Source organism: Pezoporus flaviventris, unplaced genomic scaffold (assembly GCF_033815535.1).
Source record: "Pezoporus flaviventris isolate CSIRO_AGI_PZ_B2104156 unplaced genomic scaffold, CSIRO_AGI_Pfla_v1 ptg000095l, whole genome shotgun sequence".
NCBI lineage: Eukaryota > Metazoa > Chordata > Aves > Psittaciformes > Psittacidae > Pezoporus > Pezoporus flaviventris.
The window spans coordinates 2,030,798-2,051,522 of NW_026892643.1; the positions used below are offsets into that span (position 1 = coordinate 2,030,798).

General features: G+C 38.6%; 1 protein-coding gene across 7 annotated transcripts in view; it reads left to right on the forward strand.

Moving 5' to 3' along the window:
- ABCC4 (ATP binding cassette subfamily C member 4 (PEL blood group)) overlaps window positions 1-20,725 on the forward strand; it is a 152,809-nt gene that overhangs the window by 67,786 nt on the left and 64,298 nt on the right. For all 7 annotated transcript variants that reach the window (XR_009747376.1, XM_061476243.1, XM_061476246.1 and 4 more), the window contains one exon: window positions 18,534-18,613. Coding sequence is in view for 6 of the 7 variants with exons in the window: in XM_061476243.1 (XP_061332227.1) it covers window positions 18,534-18,613 (80 nt within the window). In the remaining variant the exon portion in view is untranslated. The remainder of the gene's footprint in view (window positions 1-18,533; window positions 18,614-20,725) is intronic.

Below are 20,725 nucleotides of genomic sequence, written 5' to 3' on the forward strand. Positions count from 1 at the left end.
CAAATTCGGTGGCCTTCTATGTCAGGGTTACAGCCATGGTGGACAAGGGAAGAGCAACAGATGCCATCTACCAGGACTTGTGCAAGGCGTTCTAACGCTATCCTGCATGATATCCTTGTCTGGAGGGGCATGGATTTGTTGGGTGGACCACTTGGTAGATAAGGAATCAGTTGGATAGTTGCACTTACAACAGTTGTGGTCAAAGGCTTGACATCCAAATGGAGACCAGTGACAAGTGGTGTTCCTCAGGGGTTGGTACTGGGACCACTGCTGTCTTTGTCGGTGACATGGACGTTGAGATTGAGTGTGCCATCAGCAAGTCTGCCAACAACACCAAGCTGTTGTGCAGTCCACACACTGGAGGGAAGGAATGCAATCCACAGGAACCTTGACAGTCTTGAGGAGAAGGCCTGTGTGAACCTCGTGAAATTCAGTAAGGCCAAGTGCAAGGTCCTGTGTGTGAGTCACAGCAGTCCCAAGCACAAGTACAGGTTGGACAGAGAATGGATTGAGAGCAACCCTGAGCAGATGGACACGGGGTGTTGGTTGACTTAAAGCTCATCATGACCAGCAACATGCACTTGCAGCCCAGAAAGACAACTGCAGGCTGGGCTGCATCAAAACAATTGTGAGCCGCAGGTCAAGGGAGCTCCTCTTTGGTGAGACCCCACCTGCAGTGCTGTGTCCAGCTCTGGGGCCCTCAACATAAGGATGTGGACCTGTTGGAGCAAGTCCAGAGGAGGGCTATGAAGATGTTCAGAGGGCTGGAGCACCTCCTGTATGAAGACAGGCTGAGAGAGCTGGGCTTGTTCAGCCTGGAGAAGAGAAGGCTGCGTGGAGACATTAGAGCACCTTCCAATACCTAAAGTTGCCTACAAGAAATTCAGAGAGGGGCTTTTTACAAGGACATGTAGTAACAGGGCAAGGGGGAATGGCTTTAAACTAGAGGAGGGTAGATTTAGATTAGGAAGAAGCTCTTTGCTGTGAGGGTGCTAAGACATTGGCACAGGTTGCACAGAGAAGCTGTGGCTGCCCCATTCCTGACAGTGTTCAAGGCCAGGTTGGATGTGGCTTTGAGCACCCTGGTCTAGTGGAAGGTATCCCTGCCTGTGGCAGGGGCATTGGAAACAGATGATCTTTCAGGTCACTTTCAACCCAAACCATCCTATGTATTATTATATTATTCTGTTATTCTTTCATTATTTTGATTCTATTATATGATATAAAAATATATACTACAATACATATATATGTATGTATATTTAAACCCCATATGCTTTGCCTGATGTTAGTATAACGCTTCTTTCTTTTTCCCCTTCATTCCCCCATCTCCTCTTAGAAGAACAATTCTGCTGCCCCCCAGTCTCAACAACTGGCCAGAACTAAACAACTTCCAGAATATTTGTGGTATTTCCTGACTGAAAAATGGTAAAATGGTTTAAGGAAGAGTTAGTAAGCCTTTATCTTTAGTCAGTCAGTGTTCCTTTACGCTTGAAGAAAAAACCTATTTGATGCTTATTTAGGACAAAAAGTATCTGCGGAAACCTCTGCAGGTTGAAAGCACCAGAACTGTGAAACATAGTTGGTTTTAACTTTAGAATCTTTTTTTTCTACTGAACTAACAACATAGTGGGAACATTTTGTCCCCAGTATTTTCAACAGAAAACAAGTTACAGTAGACTTATTCTAATATTAAGAAATCTTATCTAAGAAGTACTTTGAAAATAAAACCAAATTGCAGACAAAAAAGTGCCTTCAGCATTTTTGTAAAGCTGACAAGTTTTAATATTCCAAATATCTAGTGACAGTCATCTTTTTTCATAATCAAGCTTCAAGTATGATTTAATATTGAATTCAAAGCCATTCACTAAATGCCACTTGCATTTAAGCTCCTAAAAATCCCCAGCAAAAAAATGGGAAAAACAATCCAAACATATTTTTTTAAATGGAGATAAGAAAAGGTAACTCTGCTGCACCTCAATTTAATAACCAGTTTTGCTCTGTCACTACCGAAGGCTTAAGAAACAGTGTTTAGAAGTGATTGTTCAGAAATAAGTGTTTCTCAAAGATTATGAAGGCTTTTACAGATGATTTTGTTCATCTGCTGAGTGTTTTGAGAGCAGAAATGTCCAATCTGACACTTTCCAGAAATGTTTGCTTAAAAAAAAGAAACATTCCTGTGGAAAAATAGAATTTCATTAATTGATGTTCCATCTTAGCAATGCAATAAAGCAATATTAATATGTACTTCCAATAGGGACATGAACAGTTTGTGAAATGCAAAACCCCAAGTTTCTGAAATGGTCTGTTTTCAGCTTAAAATATAGTGCTGTGAGTACTGCTTAATTTGTTAATACTCTGCTTCTGTTGTTTATGGTTCTTATGAGATACAAGTTGTTCAAATGCTTTCCTGACTGCTTTTTTATTAACTATAAAGTAGGTATGGAAGAGTTTTGAATAAAAATCTTACATGTTTTTCAATTAAATGGGCAGCAGAAGAACAAGTTAGTATTATGGTTACTGGAAAAAACAGAATATATTCTGTCTTTGACTCCATGAGGAGTCAATACAAGAATATTATCACAGTGACTTCCAGCTCTGGAGTAGAACAGAATTTGCAGACTTCTTTGTGTTGTGTCTGAATTGCTAGAGAGTAATGTGATTACTTTTAGCACAGAAGAAAAAGGCTTAAAAGGCCCTTTGCACCCCTTATGTTTGGTGTGCAGCAGTGATTAATGCTTGTCATCCATGTCATCTTTAAAGGGATGGTGGTTCCTCATAATGGAGCTTCACCAGCAAGATAGACAAAGTATGCTGTTGGTATAAGAAGAAGCGTGATGGGTATAACGTTTGCTCCATAGACCAAACTTGCCTCTTGCTACGTGTGTTTCTGCTGTATATACCAAAGCAATTCAGAGAGGAAGCAGAGGAAGGAAGGCAGTTATTTTAATTAGTGGATCTAGACTACCCTCAAAGGCTCTGATACTTCGATCTAATTCAGTCTTCTGATTTTCTGTTGATTCTTCCAAATGCGTCAGACTTACTCAGACAAAAGCCTCTTTCTTCACAATTGTCAAATTTCATTGAATTTCAAATCTTGGTGATAGAGCTTAATTGTCAGCAAAATAAGTCTTGGTTTCTGTAAATTGTTTGATCCTCAATTGGTTTAGAAGTGACAATATACTTTCTTTTACAGGGTTTAGATATTGTTTCCATATGGCATATGGAGCAAAGTTGGACCAACTAAAGAAATTATTTCAGTTGTTTTCTGTCAGGAGGGCTTAGACAAAGAGCTTAGTCTCACATCCTTTAAAGTTCAAGCATCTGCCACTAGGGGCAAAAATTATTTTCCTGTAGGCATTCATCTTTTATTGTAGATTTACTGTGCTGCTTCACTTGGTTGATAATCTAATTTAAACCTCAGAGATGAGTCATACCTCCTCAATGGGATTCACAGCTAGTTTAAATTCTCTGATGTCAGAAGTTTTCAGTTCTTCCAGGATCTCTTTTCTGAACTTAATGGTCTTTTGGGTGTCTGAATACACCAAGGAGGAGCAAATGTGACCCATGCAAGTGGTGACGCTTCAGTGATACTGTTTTATGACATACCTCAGGGTTTTTTTTTTCAATATTTATTTGGGGTTTTAGTTCAGGGAATTTGGGATGTCTTGACTTAGTTTAGGTTCTAATTGTACCAAGTGTTGCCTGTGAGGAGATTTCTGTAGATACGAGGGTGGTACCCCACTGAAGTAAGGAACGTTCTGGAAGGTGGAATAGACCTCGCCATATGGATCATATGCTGTACTAGAGACTTTTGTAAGACCACCACCTTCTATACCAACTGTGATATGACAGTTTTCCAGAAAAACATATTTCAGTCTCCTTTCTTTGGAAAAAACAACCAACCCCCCAGTTGTCCAGAAGGCTCTACAAGATGTTAGAGTGATCCAAACACTTCAGCTTGTTCGTCACCTCTTCCTGAAAGCATGAACATTGCATAGCTGACCACTAAGAACTTCAGGGATTGAATGTTCATATTTGGAATGTGAATTGCCATTTAAGGACTTCCATCCCAGAGTCAGTCAAGGACAGAATAGACATACAGGAAGTCAAGAGGCGTTGGAAATACCATTCAGCTGTGATGAAAAGTTCATTGGATGCTTTTCGTATGCTTTTGAAAGTAAAGCTACATTTTAAAAACCATCAGAGCCAACATTTGTTCAACTAGTATATCTACAATGCTAAGTTGTTACTAATTAATACTCAGTAATATTAATAGTGGTAGGGCTATTGACACAATTTTGCCTTCTGTGGTTTTTTTTTTTTTTTTAGCTTGAAGTTATACTTTTGCTTTGTGTGTTTTAACAAGGTATCCACAAATGTATCCGGAATCAAGTCCTGTGCTCATGCTAGTTTGTGAAGAGGGAAGGAAAACCACAATCTTCCCTAATTTAATTTCATTATTATATGTGTATTTTTCCATTTTAATCCTGAATGCTGTCTTATCAGAGATTTGGTTAATGCCTTTTTTCACACAGAATAATGGCAAAGCAGTTGTTTTGAAACAGCCTTTCCCAAAATGTCTGGAACCAGATTATGATCAGTGATTATTTCAAAATTTGTAGTGTTTATTCCAAAATTATAAACTGTGCTTTAGATCCATGGGAGGATCTTATAGATGTCTGTATATTAGATACAAATACCTGAAAAGGTATGTATTTTTGTTATAGACTTTGCACTGCTCTTCTAGTTGTCCAGTTCCTTGCAGTCCTGGAATTTCCTTCATTCTGATGTGCCTGATGTAGTTTTAGCAGAGAAGCTGCTTGTTTAAAAAAAAAAACAAAACAACAACAAAAAAAATTGTGTTGAAAGTGGATGTCAGAGAAAAATGAATGCACAAATAGGTGAACTGTTAAGACCTGCAGTTCTGTAGTTAGAGGAGTGAAATACGCTCCTGTAAGAGTAGTTTGAAGCAAGGAGTAACTGAAATCCTCTGAATTGTTCTCTAAAGGCATGTCTCAATATATAGTGAGTCTTGTCTCATCCGTCTGAAGTATAATCTTGTGAACAACTTGTGAACAACTTACACTTGCATCAGACACGGCTGTGCAGTATGTGCTAGGTGCACTTCGCAATCTCCCTCTAGGCGACAGTGGCCTTTTGATTTCCACAGTTCTAATTTGGGAAATATTTCAGAACATGATCTCTCATTTGCTGTGAGGATTTCCCATGGTTTTCAATGTAAAGTGCCCTTCCTGTGGCCTGTATGGCTCATGTATAGTTATTGTAGTTCCACAATCTGGCTCTTTTTGTCCCTCTGTGTTTCCAAAACATTAATTCAGACACTCTTACAGTTGAAGTGTAGCAAGTGTTGCAGCCATCTTTTGTTGCAGCTACCTTATGTTCTCACATGCTTTATCCAAAACTCTTCTGCGCTTCCCAGCCTATGCCTCGCCATGTCAGACTTCATGTCTTGGTTGTGTGTGCAATGACATTCTCTCCTCTTTTTCAAGTGTGCTTATTTGTATCCAGAACTTGTGTCTTTCTACGGTGAAAGGGAATGGAAGAAGCAATGTTGAAGGAAGAGGGAGGAGAGGAAGTGGGGAACGGATATGCAGTGAATGAATCAGAGGGTGAAGGAGAGGGCACGTGCAAGCAGCCGGTTTGCACAGGGCAAAAATTCAAGTCAATATGTACAAAGCTCTCTCGATATCCAAACGTCCCAAGTTTGGCAACTTCTGCGACTGTTTCTACAAGCCAGCCTTTTGACAGTTCTGTCTTGGAGCTCCTCCCATGGGCCAGATGGAGAAGAGGCTTTTTCTTATGTTATGACCCCAGTATACTTTGATGTAGTCTACCAGGAGGTGTTGGAAGGAGTGTGGCTTCATTTGAGCATTAGCCTTTTTCCCATGCAAAGCTTTTACTATTTCTGCACCTGGTAACGGGAGCTGTTGGCACATTACTGTGTTTTTTCCTCCCTCCATCATCATTTTGCTGCCTTATCTTTCATGCTTACATCTTTGTAACTTCCTGCTCTCTGTTCAGTAAAGTTCATCCACAAGCTGGCTCTTCTTCATCTTAAAATCATCTCTCAAGATACACCAGTATCATTGTAACCGCAGTATAACTATGCGCTGTCAGTAGTTAAACATATGGGTGGAGAAACTCATTAATTCTGTGACCTGTTTGTTTTCATGTACTTTAAAAAAAAAGCTAAAGAGGCACACATCTTGTCCTGCAACTTTCTGTTCCAGCTTACTGCTACATCTTCCCTTTGCTCATTGTTCCTTTTATAGTCAGTTGTGCTGGTTTCTCTTAACACAGCAAACACTTCAGGGCAGAGCATGCTGCTGGCTACGTGATGATAAAGTATGCATCCTAGTGAGGCTCTGCCTTGCACCTCAGATATATTAATCCTCTTTGGGGTGTTTCTGTCATGAAAGTAACAAATGGCAGTGTTCTCAGGAGTCCCTGGTTGTGGGCAGCACTTTTATGTTTTTGCCTATTTATTTATTTAGGAGTTCATAGTGCTGGACAGCTGTAAATCAGAGCTTCACAGTGATGTCTGTCTTTGAATTGAACAAAGACAAAATAGATTGTAAATTGTATTCACTTTTGCTTGAATGACTGTTTAGCGAAGCCATTTTTTCCTACTGGCTCTGTGTGTTGGTTTCTTTTTCTGGTTACAGAAGAGTGAGATGTTGCTGTTAACGTACTTATGTTTATCATTCTAAGCTTCATTCTTACTATTTAAAAGCCATGAAAATTAGGAAATTATAGGGCTATGTTAGATTTTTCTTTCATTTTAAGCAGTGTTTATGTAATATGTTTTTAAAATAATTTGACATACAGCATTCAGCTGTCAAAAAGTCTAGGGGGGTGAATTTAAGGTATATCTCTGCATGAACATTAAAGGTTCTTTAATTTCCATTTATACACTGTGAGAGCTTTAGTCAGCAGCTACTTACTCCTCGTTTGCAGCTACTTCTAGCATGTTTTTCCTTTTTCGTTTTTGAGTTGAAGCTTTCTAATAGTTGCCCAGTAGAGGGGGTACAATAAAGTCAAATGCTGTGCAATATGACTTTTAAAAATATTCAGCATTTAATAATTTAATGATGAAAATTTCTTTCTTTTAATGTACTGAATGTAACGCACAGTAGAGAAGAGGTCATATTTTGGGTTTTTTTATCATTTAAATGTATATTATACCCCACATTTCCACTTCAGTGTTGATAATTATAATTTCAATTGTAAAGAAGTTTACATTATAGTAGTATTTTTTTTCCCCAGAAGCTGATGGCCCAAAGAAATGCGTTGTCAGACTGTATCTGGATTCTTTTGGACAGCTTTTCTTGCTAGAAGATAATGCTTGGGATGTGGTTGCCTTCATCTTTTCTGAGACAAAGGATTGTTAGTTGTTTCTCAGGAAAGATTTGCAAGTGGAATTTGATGCCAGTCGCAAAAGCGAAGAAAAGGTGAAGTCATTCCCCCTTATACCCTACAGCCTGCTCTGCAAGGAACTATCCATTCCATGCTTTAAATGAGGAAAAAAAAACAAAACCAACAAGAAAAAGGGTGTGTGTGTGTGTGTGTGTGTGTGTTGAATCCAGCTATCCAGTTGTAGTTTCTCCCAGGCTGGTTGGCATAGCCTTCAGGCACACACTCATTTGCCTTCTTCCGATGCCATACTTACTTACTGATTCATCCAAACAGCAAGCAGCAGAGACTGAAAGAGGCCTACTGCAGAATTGCCTCTAGTAGAGCAGTTAACACTCTCCTGGAGAGGTGGGCGACCCACATTCAGTACATGTTCAGTGACTGGTAAAAGTAACGTGTTGCCTTGCATCTCTGCCCAGCCTTCACCTCTCATGTAACTGTCCTGGCCCATGGGCTTGTCCAAACCTTTGTAAACAATACATCAGGTTTGCCGATAGCAGATTTCGCAAGCAAGTGCTTTGATTACTTTCACAGCAAACGAAGAGATGCAGTTCTAATTTTCTGATATTTATACTAGAATTTCCCTTGAGTTCAGTAGTAATGGCATTTCATAGGAGACAGGAAAAGTCCCCTCTGAAAATTATACAGTTTCATCCCCTGGAAATTCTGGATAGCTAAAATTGTGTTGATGCAGCAGCTTTTTTTATGTTATGAGTAGTTAAAAAGGAAAAAGTATTCCAGGAATCATTCTATGGGTACATGATGAATGAACTTTAGAGAGAATCTCTCCTTGCCAAACAATTCACATTTTCCAGAAGAGGAGAGAAAGAAAAAGAAACTGAAGCTAAAGAAAGAGACTGATTGAACGAAAGGAGCATGCCAAGCAGAAGACAGGGGTTTACAAAGTCAGATGAAGACATGAAATGCCTCTGCTGTTTGAGCTGCCCAGAGGCTTTATCCTCAGAATGGATGGGCTTAGGTAGAGGCCAGAAGTCTTGGCTTGGTTTTCACAGCAACAGTCTGTATGGAATTCCTTTCCGTGGTTTCAGAAAAGGAAGAAAATAGATGGACTACGTCAGAATCATGCTCTTCAGTGTGTAGGAGGGGATCTGAATATATATGATAAGTAAAATACTGGATAATAATTGTTTTCTGAATGATAACTGCTTCAGCTAGATAGCAGCGTCAGCTGAAGAGCTCAGGAGGCAAAGCTTCATATTCAGTAATGTTCTATTTGGTTATTTTCGTCTTAGACTGGAGTGATGATTGAATCTTTCTAACTTCAAAAATAAAGAAGGTAAGAAAAATGTTAGAAAGAAGAAAATTAAGATTATTATTCAATGAATTATTCAATGAATTATCTTTAGGAGATGGACTGGTAAGAAAATCAATAAATATGAGTGGATTTGCCAGAGCCGTGTGATGTTCCCCCCCCCCCAATATTTTCTGAAATACAGTATTTAAAGGCTATTCTGTATCTAGTCTTGATAATATAAATAGCACAGGAAATCTCCTTTTGCTGTTGGAAAAAGCTTACGAGAAAGGTGACATATATTTCTATTTTTGTTTTAATCCTTGTATTGATGTAAACTTATATATACCCCCGAATCCGAACGTAGCTCCAAAAGCTATTTTTCTGCTCTCATGTAATAATTCCAACAACAGAATACTCTTCAGGTAATTCAGCCCATCCTGATTTGTAGTGTTCAGTTTAATTCATTGTAAGCCCCCCCTCCAGCAAAACAACACTTAGGACGTATTTCCAATCCAAATTGGATTTATAACAGATTGGAGAACTAGACTGCACAAATGCTCTTTCAGAAGTGGGCATGTTTGTGGTTAAATAGTTTAGCAAAGAATGAAATTCATAATCTTGCTAGTAAAAAGCCAATATGAGATTGTATTTCTTACTTACTATTCTGTGTTTCTATTATAGTGATGCTTTGTATTGTGGTGAGGAGTTAAGTAGGTAACTTTACACCTGGAATAGAAAAAGAAGGCGGTGTAAATCAACAGAAAATTGTGTACGTAGTGTACAATTTGACACCTTTCTAAAGGCCAGTTGGTAAGAAACTGCAAGTGGTTACTATTTATTTATTTTTTCCCCTTCAGGAGGGGAAGGGAGCCAGTGTGAACTCTTCATGTACCTCCTCCTTCGTATAAATACTTCTTTTCTTTGGTTCAGTTGAACTACATGCCTTAAAATCTCTTACTGCTTATGTTGTAGTATGCAGCAGAAATTAAATTGTGCTGTATTTCAGCACTGCATTACAGTTGGTGGCTTGGTTTTAGTTTTTGATTTGTTTCAGTATGTTTAAGTGTTCATTAAGCTCAGGATAACTTAAAATAGCTCCAGCAAATAAAAATGAGTTTAAAAAGCAACAGAAAAGATAACCAGAGGTTAACTTCTGGAGTTTTTAGAGCTTTGTTCTGGCATCTTCATCACGAAATTACTTATTAAAGGTTTAATTATTACTTAATATTAGGGGTTGGGGGAGGGGGCAGGTGTGTCTTTTCATTGTCATTCTAATTATAAAGCAGAGAGGTAGCTTTGTACTCAGGTTATGGAATGGAAAGTTGTTTTATAGCCAGAAGTTTGTTCTTCTGAATGATGCCAATTACTTACATTCGCAATAAATTACAAAAGAAAAAAACCTGTGAATGTTAGTTACTGGGGTAGGAGGTAACATTGTGGAGACCAGGAATTTGAAAGTTGCTAATGAATATATTCTCTCAGATCTGTCGTGCTTTTGTGGAAGACATCTTTTTGTTAGCAAGTAGAATACAGCACCGAAGTTAAATTTTGTTTGCAAATTCTGTTACAGCTGCAATTGTAGCCAAGTTGGTTACTTGGTAATATATAATACGAAAAGCATTTACAATGCAGAAGGTATCTCAAGATTTCTCATGAAAGCAGTTTGAGAAAAAAAGGAAAGTTATACTTCTTTTTTTTTTTTTTCCCCTCCCAATCAAGATGTTTTTCTTTGTGTGCTTCAGTTTTTAACAAAGGCTTTATATATCCTTTCTATATTGTATCATAAGTGAGGAGATAAACTTTGGTTGGTGATAACTGGTGTTAATACATACACCCTTTTGAGCACACCCAGGAAAAAAAAGACTAATCAACTGTACCACATAATTTAGCAAAGACTTAAGTCAGCTTGCATGGAGCATTGTCCTGTTTTGATTTTCTACAAGCAGGGTAATTCTAATCATTAAAATAGGTTCCATAAAAATATGTGTGTTTCTAGTGGGCTGTAAAGTTCAAGAAACAACTGTACAATTAGGACCAATGTATTTGTGCTAGGTAATTTAGACAGTTTGCTAACATCAGTAGTAAAAATAGAAATTAATTTCCAAAGAAGCCTTTTTTCAGTTCTTATCTTTGTCAGAGTTATCCTTCTTTCTTTAAATCCTACACTTAAAAATAAGATCAGACACAGTGTTCACATTTTCTTCTCATTCCCTAGCTGTTTTCCTGTTTGACAGCATTCGTGTAAAAAGTCCTTTTCAAGTAGTAAATTAATTTGGATAGAAGGCATCCCACCTGAATTCATTACATGCTGGCAGTTTAGATAAATGGATATTATGATCTCAGCATATTTTTGCCCAGCACCACTGTGCCCATTTGCAAATGTCTAAGGAAGTGATAATATTCCTGTCAGTTTCAGATGGCTAAAGAAAAAAAAACGGGGTAGATTTTCTTATTTATATTTATAGGATGCCTGTGGGGAAGACAGTAATGCTGTATATGGCAGTTTGTGTGGACTTGTGGTGCTAAACATATATTAAAAAAAGATAACAGACCTATTGACGTTTCTTTATAGAAATACAGAAGAAAAGCCAGAATAGATCAGTAATTGACAGCTATGCAGGAGATGCATTTTCAGATTTCTTTCTGAATAAATATTTCACAAACTTACAATTCTTTTCAAAGTCAGTAATCCATCTTTAATTATTTTGTTGATTTCATAGTTGTATTTTACAAGGTTGATGTAATGTCTGCTTCCTGCCAGCGTTTGATATGGACAATCCACTTTGTTGCTGCTTTGATGAAATAGGAGGCTGCTTGTAGTTGCAGCACTTTTTCCTTTTTTCTATTTTTTTTCAGCATATGTGTGTGAACTGAGCATGGCTGAAGACTTATCAGTTACTGAATGCCATAGCTTAACAGCACGATGTGTGGGGAGCTGTCAATTTATACCACTGAGAGAATGGGAAACATATGTAATGTAGTTAAGTTGATGGGCGTGTAAACGTTCCCAATTCTATGTGGCTATTTCTTTTATTCCTACCTTTGAGTATGCTTTTATCACCACATACATGCTTCTGAGCATTATTTTACTACTGTTTTAAAATGTGTTCGGTTTAGTAAACTGTAATTCAGACTGCTAAAGTACATGCCCCATCCCTGGAAGTGTTCTAGGCCAGCCTAGATGGGGCTTTGGGCAACCATGCAGGGGGGTTAGAACTAGGTGATCTTCAAGGTCCCTTCCAACCCAACTATTCTATGACTCTGTGTTCTGTGATTTCTCTCTTTCAAGTAAGTTAACACCTCTGCATATATGCAAAGTAAGGTCTGTTGTAGCACATCTCCCCAGAATGGGGCGCGGTGATGGCACCATGCTGCCGCGGCCACCTTGGTGCTGGTGCTGTGCCTCCATCGTGCAGATCGTACCTCAGTACATGGTGTCTGCAGAGTGTGGTGCCCTGGGAGCCTCTCCTCCTTGCCGAGTAAAGTAGGTGGCCATGAGGTGTGTGCTTTCGACTAACTTAACATGAAACCCTCTAAATTAGAAGAGAATCTCTGTGGCATGACTGCCTTCAAGCAAGTCTGCAGTCCCAGTTGGGGTTGCTTACATGTATGGCTGACTACCTTCTTGAATTGGTTCCTAGGAGTACAAGTAGCTTTCAGATGGGTTTCTGTGAGTTTGCAGCAAGGGGTGGAAAATCACAGATTTGTTAGAGCTGGAAGGAACCCCCCTGCCAAGTCAGGGCCACCTAGAACAGGTTATACAGGAACACGTTCAGGCGGGTTTTGAATGTCTCCAGAGAGCGAGACTCCATAACCCTCCTGGCAGCCTGATCCAGTGCTCTGCCACCCTTAACATAAAGTTGTGCTCCCTTATTTTGAGATGTAACTTCTTGTGTTCTAGTTTATGGCCATTGCTCCTCAGTCTGTTGCTGGACACCACTGAAAAGAGTTTGGTGCCATCCTCCTGGCACTCACCTTTGAGTAGTGCATTAATGAGATAATAGTATTTAATTTGTTACCTTTTCTTCATGGGGGCTGGGGAGTGTTCCTGGCTCCACTGTTGCAGAGCAGGTAGGGAGATTTGGAACACTTCCCCCCCTGGTAAGTGCAATGTACTTGTGAAAATTGATATTTAGGCTAATTGCCATGGAGGAGTTTAGGTTACTATGCAAAGCAGTATTTATTAGTAACATATTGAACTAAAGTGCGATGCAATTAGAATTCTGTGTTGAGGATTAGCCTTATCTCAGAGGAGAGAAAGACTCCAGGAGCATGCATCCATGCACACAGAAGTGGCAAAAGCTTTCTATCCCTGGAAGGTGCTTCGATCAAACCATTTTTCTTTTCCAAAGAGGCGAATCGGAGAACTAGAGAAGTAGCAACAAAGTATTTTGGCAATGCGTGATGAAGCAAGTGGGTACAAAGGCTTTGTAAGCTCTTTGCAAGGTATATAAAATCAATCTGCCCACTCTGTTGTGTTACACAGAAGTATTTCAGTGAATGCACTGGCCGACAGGGTATACTAGAAATGCACAAATACATTTAGAAATAGTATACTGCTGCTCTTAGGGTCCTTGGAATTTAGGTTGCACAACACTGAATGCTGTGGGTGGCATTTGGCTGTTCCACTGGAGGATCCTAGTTTCTTGTTTAAAAAAAAACAAACCCAAACCTTTTCTTTTCTGGTGTTTATATCCCAAGTGTTGATTCAGTTTGGATTATATTTCTTTCATCATGAAGTATGTATAAACATTTTAAATAGGTGTGGCACACTGTCAAGTGTTTTCATTATTTGGATGACAGGTTTGAACATCTATTCCAAAGTATCAGTAGGCACCTGCAGAAGCAAAGTGGGTATGTAGCACCTGAACACATTCTGATTCATGCAATTAAAGCAGTTTACAGAGTGGGACAGAAAAGAATATCACGTACTGAAGTTTGATGTCTTTTTCATGGAGAACAAAAGAGGTTTGATTCTTTCACTTCAAGTTTAGCCTAACTATTGTGTAGTGGAGGAGGTTTAATGAATCATTGTTTAACTTTCATACTGCCAAGTATTTGACCATTAAATAGTCTGAAATGTGTACATAGCACTTTGGTGACAGACCCTTATTTAACTGTGATTAATTGGCATTGAATAGTTATTTAATTACTTCGGAAGAAATCTAACAACAGTGTGTGTTCTGATTAAGTTATTTGATGTAAAAACAAACACAGGACTGTTGAAGAGAGCACGTTCCCTTTTGCAGCTTGCTACTGATGCCACACACCACATGGAAGCCTGAGTGATTAAAAAGGCAGATACTATTCACGAGTTTGGATGCTGTTGTAATATCGGCATGCTTAGTTCTTGGTTTCTTAAAACACTGTTTTGTTAGTGCTTTCTCGAAATCTCCTTTGCCTTACAAGTTTTTTTGTTTTCTTTTTGCTTTTGAAGCCCAGAGTGAAACTCACTGGGATAAGTAAAGGATGCAAGTATTAAGTGAGCTTGAAGAGTTTTGTAAATCAAAAATACTAGACTAGATCTAAGAATTGCTGTCTTTTGGCATATATCCATATCACAGAATGCTTACTTAAGGTATTTAGGGGGTTTGAAAGTGTGAAGTATTGTGGGAAGGTGGTATTGATAGTCTGTAAGTTTTGGAGAGAAGGATATTAAAAGTTCTGGAGAGGAAAATATTTTTTCTTTGTGGGGGAATGAGTTTTGCAGGTGTAATGGTTTCTTTTATCTGAAGAACCATTCCCAAAAGCTAGATTTGAAAATCCTAGTAGAAACTATAGTCATAACTGTAAGCATTTTGAGTCCTGACTCAAAATGGCTCCTTGAACTTCCCTATCTGGAATGTTTCCTCTTGCTTGCATGTTTAATAATGCATAAGCAAGCCACTGATTTTATTGTGCTTCCAGTACGTAGAAACAGTTGTTTCTTCATGCCTTGTGAAATCCACTTGTAGACATCCTTAGAAATGTAGCAATCACTCTGGAAGCAGTATCACAATGGCTATGGCGCATTTTGCAGATATTTCCAAAGCACAACACTTCTACTTGGAGGTGCACACTCTGGTATATGGCGAGTGAACTTGCTTTTGTAGATTACTGTAGCTTGTTTCTGCATAGGACAAATGCTGAATAAAATGCCAGTTCAGTTATATCTGTATGAACAGGATCTGAAATACATCTCTCTATACAGTCACTGGGGTAATATTGTTGAAAACCAGCAACAACAAAAATAGGGCTAAAGCTTGTGGCTCTGTCACTTGCTTTAGCAGTAGAAAAGCATTAATGGTCACCGAATTAATGTTACAAGATGGAGATGTGAACCTCTTAGCAAGAAGCGAGGTATTTTTGTAGGCTTCATGACTTCAGGTGACGTTTTCCAGAATTATTATGTTCAAACACTAAATAGATCATAAGTAACTTTTTTTCAGTAACTTGAAAATTAAAAAAAAAAAGTTCTGCTACCAGAGATTCACCTGAGTGTTTAATTTGGGAAGGAGCTGGTTCACGTCCCCATTGTTTAAATTGCTTTACTTGTATCAGGGGGAGTGTAAAAGGCTCCAATTGTCAAGGTCTGTCTTTTTCATATATTGTTTCTTTTGCTCACTCATATTTTAGTCCGTATCATATTACAGAATTACTGTATTTACATTTTAAAGAGGATTAGCCAGATTAAAAGATGTTTTCATGTTTTATTGATAATGTCAGATTAATTTCCACTTTCCTAGTGTCAGCTCACAGTTTGGTCAGAACAGTCTATAGAAACACTGTTAACCATTTAATAAGGTGATTGCCAAACATACAGTTTTGGCAATTGATTAGCAGCTTGATTACCAATGGGAATTTGAGTAGTTGGTAGTTAATGGAAACACAGAAGAGATAGTAAAGCTAGAGGACTACTGAGGCCAGCTCAGGTGAGCTAAGCTTTTCTTTCAGACTATGTTCCTCAAAGAACTTCCCTGGAAGAGGTGTTGCTGTGGAGGGAAATACTGCTGCAGTTGCTCTTGGTGTACAGCATGAAAGCAAGTATTCAGCAGCTCTCATTTTATATCTATACCAGCTTTTTTACCCCTGAAAGCACAAGGACAGATTTGTATCGTGCTTGCAGCCTAAAGCTCTTGTTGCAACACAAATTTTCTCAGGAAATGGTTGGAGGTTGTCACAGCCTTCTCCTAAGCTCTTCTCCTTGATATCCAGTCATAGAATGTGTGGGAGTGGTTCAAAGCTGAACCAGGGGAGATTTAAACTGGACATTAGGAAGCATTTCTTTGCTGAGAGGGTGATCAAACACTGGAATAGGCTTCCTAGAGAGGTGGTCAGTGCCCCAAGCCTGTCAGTGTTTAAGAGGCATTTGGATAAACTTTTGGTCAGCCTTGAACTGGTTAGGCAGTTGGACTAGGTGATTGCTGTAGGTCCCTTCCAACTGAAATGTCGTGTCCTGTCATATCCACGGTTGATGAAAAATCCTAAACTAAAACCCAGACTCAAAATCAGCAAATTCCTCCTTGAGCAACTTTAGCAGGTGATTGATTCTTCAATAGAAATCTCAAGGGAGGGAAATAACAGCTAAATTCTGAGATACTGCTGGAAGTGAAACAACCCAAGAGTTAAATCTCTTTTCACAGCAAGCAACATTACATTGACTTTGTAATGGCTTCTGTAGCCCTTCAGGCCTTGACTGTACTGTACAAAATGAGAGTAAGTGCTTTTCCAGGAACAAGTTTGTATGTGCTCTCCCACCTGTGGGATGACGGCGACTGTAAACACATTGCTTGATTCCTGGAGGTGCTGACATTGACCTGACTTGTGCTGTGGCTATGGAAAGTAGCCAGCCTGAGTGACCTTGCTGCCTTCCCATAGTGTTGCAGATAGTTTGTGCAATAGCTTCTTACATCAGTCTGAAAACACTGCAAATAAAACATATTTGGGGTTAAGAGACGAAGGGAGATTCTAAGGCTGAATTAAGGTATGATTTGCTCTCTGTAGGAATAATCTTTTGCCCTTGTGTACAGCTTGCAATTGGTGGGTCTCAGAGCATTTCACAGAGGGGCCTGGCACTGTCATCTTCCTTGCTCTGCTCTTCAGTCTGTAAAATAAAGTCACTCAGGCAAGTAACTATTCTATGATTCTATGATACAAATTGTTAATACTTTGAGCCAGTCCAATGTGCCGTTTTGGTTCCCTCCTGGACAAACTGCTAAGGAAAGTCCTGTCAGAAGGAAGCATTTAACCTTTGAATGATCTTCTTTTTTTCCCTGTGAAGTCTTGGTTCATTTGAAAATAACCTGAATGGGATATTTAGGGATATGCTTACAGCACGTGTGCCGTATGTGCTAGATCACTTGTCCACAGCTAGTCTCTGTGTAAGGAAATCAGAGGGATAGGAAACATGCAAAAAAATTGCCTTGGAGCTCCTTCTGATGTGTCTACCCCAACAGGAAATAAGTGAAAGGGAGCATCCACAGCTGCCATTCCCAGTAAAACACATGAAGGAGATGCTGTCTTGTGCTGTTACATACCCTTCCTCTTCCTTGTGTAAAGCCTAAAAATACAGATAAATTCTACTGTTGTCTGCCTTAAGTAACTGCTTTTGGTGTTAAAGTAGTGCAGAACAAGCTGTTAGTCATCAATATCTCTCTTTGGAGCCTTGTCTCAGGCCTTAGCAGAGCATGTTTTGTATATTGCTTGGTGTGGAACAGAAGTTCCCTTAAAAGAAGAAGTCAGTATTGCGCAACAAAATCCATAATCCCGAGGCAGCTGTGAACAGAAAACTGAAACAATGATTGCTACAGAAGTTACTTCAGTATCTTTTATCTTTGAATTACGTCTCCAACGCACTCCTTGGAAACTTTAAACTGAACTCCTTTCAGTTTAATGAGCTCCTTTGAAAAAAGAAAGAAAAGTCTTTTGTTGCCAATGTAGTGAATGTGTTTGTACCAGTTAGAAGTAATAACTGAATCAAGATATATGTAGATAAAAAAAGCAACGTGAATGCATGTAGGGGCATTACATACCTTAGAAAAGGCCAGATTCCCATCCTTAGCTTAGTTTCTTTCCTGGTGAGTAGAGATATCGATTAATAGAGAAAGACACTAATCCACTTACAGGTGGCAGCATTGTGACTTTAATTGTTACAGTACTCTTGCTGTAACTGAATTTTTCACTCAAGTAGAACTTGGGAAAATGGAGAAGTGTAAATGCTTCACTGACAGCAGATTAAAAATTGTTTTATTAGCTTTAATAAAGATCAGTATTGTCAGGGTTTTGAATGAGTATAAATGTAAGGCTGCATAAAATCTGTCTCAAATTTCATTTCAGAAATGCCTGAAATTTGAACCCACGTATAATGATGGAGGTGTGGGAACAGAAATACTAAAAAGGATCAGTTAGATCAACTATGATCTATCTGGGACATGTGAGCACTAGTGAGTTTCAGGATAGGAGCAAATTCTGGCTGATGTTACTTGATGAAACTTGCACTAAGTTGTCCAAACTGTAAACCTTTACCTGCACATGCTGAGCATATAAAGCATGTTTTCCGTGTTAAATTCTATTGAACTATTATCTTCAAAGCCCATTTTAATTTTTTCATAGCATTTTAAGCACAGAGTTTATATCTGGGTTGAAGACATTTGTAAAAAAGTATTCTTCAAAATACATTGCAGTGGTTGTGAAAGGTTCCCTTCATGGTGGTTTCAGAAGTTGTCTTTTTATCTTTAGATTCCAGCTGTTTCCTTTTAACTGTTACTAAAATGGTAAAACGTGGTGTGTTTGAGATATTTTGATCTTTTCTGGAATTATATTTGCTTTCTTTTTATTTTCTTCTCCAACTCTGTTTCTGTAGGAAGAATCTTGAATCGTTTCTCCAAAGATATTGGCCACCTGGATGACTTGCTTCCATTGACATTTTTGGACTTTGTGCAGGTAATTTCAGTTGCTGCTGTCAAAGCCTTCTGCACTGCATTCTGTATTTATATTCCCGTGTGCTTTGGTGAAGATCAGCTATTTGTCACAGATGTAGCTGAGTTGAAAGAAAGTACTTGTTTGTGAAAGAAGGGTGTGGTTGAAATTTAATGTGTCGGTAAAAAGCTAACATGAGTAATAACTGGCAGGTAGGAGTGGCTATACACAGCTTGCTATTATGTCAAGATTTCAGTTCATAGTAGCTACATGCTTGGTAAATTGCTCCTGATTTGCCTTCAAGCAATTTGGCAAGCTTATTGCTGTTATAAGAAATATGTCCATAGTAAAGAAACAATCAACTTGCATGAAAAGATAGCACAGATTAACCTAATTAAATGTCTACTTCCACAAAGAATCAAATGCTTACCACACCATTTTGGATTAAAATAGGTGTGGCTATTTACAAAGAAAAGATTAGTAGTAATAGGGTGAATATAATAGCCTTAATAGGAACAAGTGAAATAAATTGCAGACAAGAAAGATGGACAAAGCACTGAGATTTTGGTGATGATGAAAGGATAAGGGATTATATATGACATCAGGGTAATTTTTCTGTTGCAGTTGCTTATTTAATCCTCCTTATAAAAAATGTGGAAGGATAAAGCTGAAAAAAAAAATGAGTGTGCTGTACAAAAATAACATGAATCATACGCAATCATGGAGGCTAGAGAAAGCAGTGACTTGAATCCACTTAGTGGATCAGAGCTGTCATGCTCAAATCAGAAAGGTTTCTTAAGGTTCTGTTGCTAACTTCTCTTTGTCTCTTAGAGATAACTTATTCAGGATCTAAACCTTGTTCTGACTTCTTTAAAAATAAGCCAAAGACACTGTGGGTTGAGCAGTTTAATCGTGTTAGTGCTGAACTCTTGAAAATAGGAAAGAAAAAGGTATGTTCCAAGGAGTGAGATAAAAACACTTTTTAAGATAAAGTTTTTCCTAGTTTGTTTAAGGTGTTAAAGTTAAGATGTATGTTTATTTTGCAAAGCATTACAGTGCCACATGTCATTTTTGGGGAAGAAAGGAAGGTGATGTGTTTTACCTGTCACTTAAAGTGATTGGGGTCTTTTGAGAGTTAGGGAGTGAATTTCAAGATTTTGAGTCCATGGGCTTTTAAGGTCCTGACAAACTCTTTCCTGAAAGTACAATATAAGCATCTTTCTGTAATATACCACTTGTTTTCTACTGGTTATACAGATTGATCATTTTCTTCAGTCTCTGTCTTATTAGGCAGACTATTTTACTTTTTCAGGTCTCTTGGGACAATACGTATTTCTTTTTTTTTGGCTGGAAGATCAGGCTGTCCTTCAGTCATTATCCTCTTCTCTTAGCATAGGATTTAACATCTACAAATTCAAAACCATCTCTTTTGCATAGTGCTCCTTGGCTGTTAGACCAAGCAGTGCAGAGGGCTTTGTCCCCTTTACGGCAGACATCACCATGTATGTTCATACTACACATGGCCAGGGCATCCTTTGGATGCTGTGGTTTTGAGATAAAATGATTAACCCTTGTCCTTATTTCTGTGCATTTTCAGTAATGTGAGAGTTGTGTTGCAGCCCACTTGGCATGGTGTTTTCTTAGCAAGAAACTGAGTGGGTGTCCTGCATGCCCTGGCATGTGTTTTAAAGGCATGTGGGGTTGTCTGAGGATGCAAAATTTGCTGGGAAAGTATTAGAGAAGTCTGCATAAGCAGAGGGAGACAAAATTGGTGTGGTCTTGTCCGTACTTCCCTTTGGGAGCAGACCCTGAAGCAAACTGTTTTGAGAATTACACTCTTCCCTTTTTCCAAGGGAATCAACTGGTTTGCTCCAAAAGAAAACTAAGGAAGGAGACGACCTGTATGCACAGCACATACAAAGGGCTGAGTCATCTACTAGCAGATTGGAAAACTTAGTTATTTGACCAGTATGTAGATACTTTAGGCCATATATGCTTACCAAAACTTAACTAGTTTGGGATGAAAGAATGAAAACTGTTGCTCTCTATGTGACTGTTTTCTTCTTTCAGGCTCCTACTGTAATCTGCATTTTTGTAAACGTTTCCCCTCATGTTGATTAGTTTTTGCATTTCCTT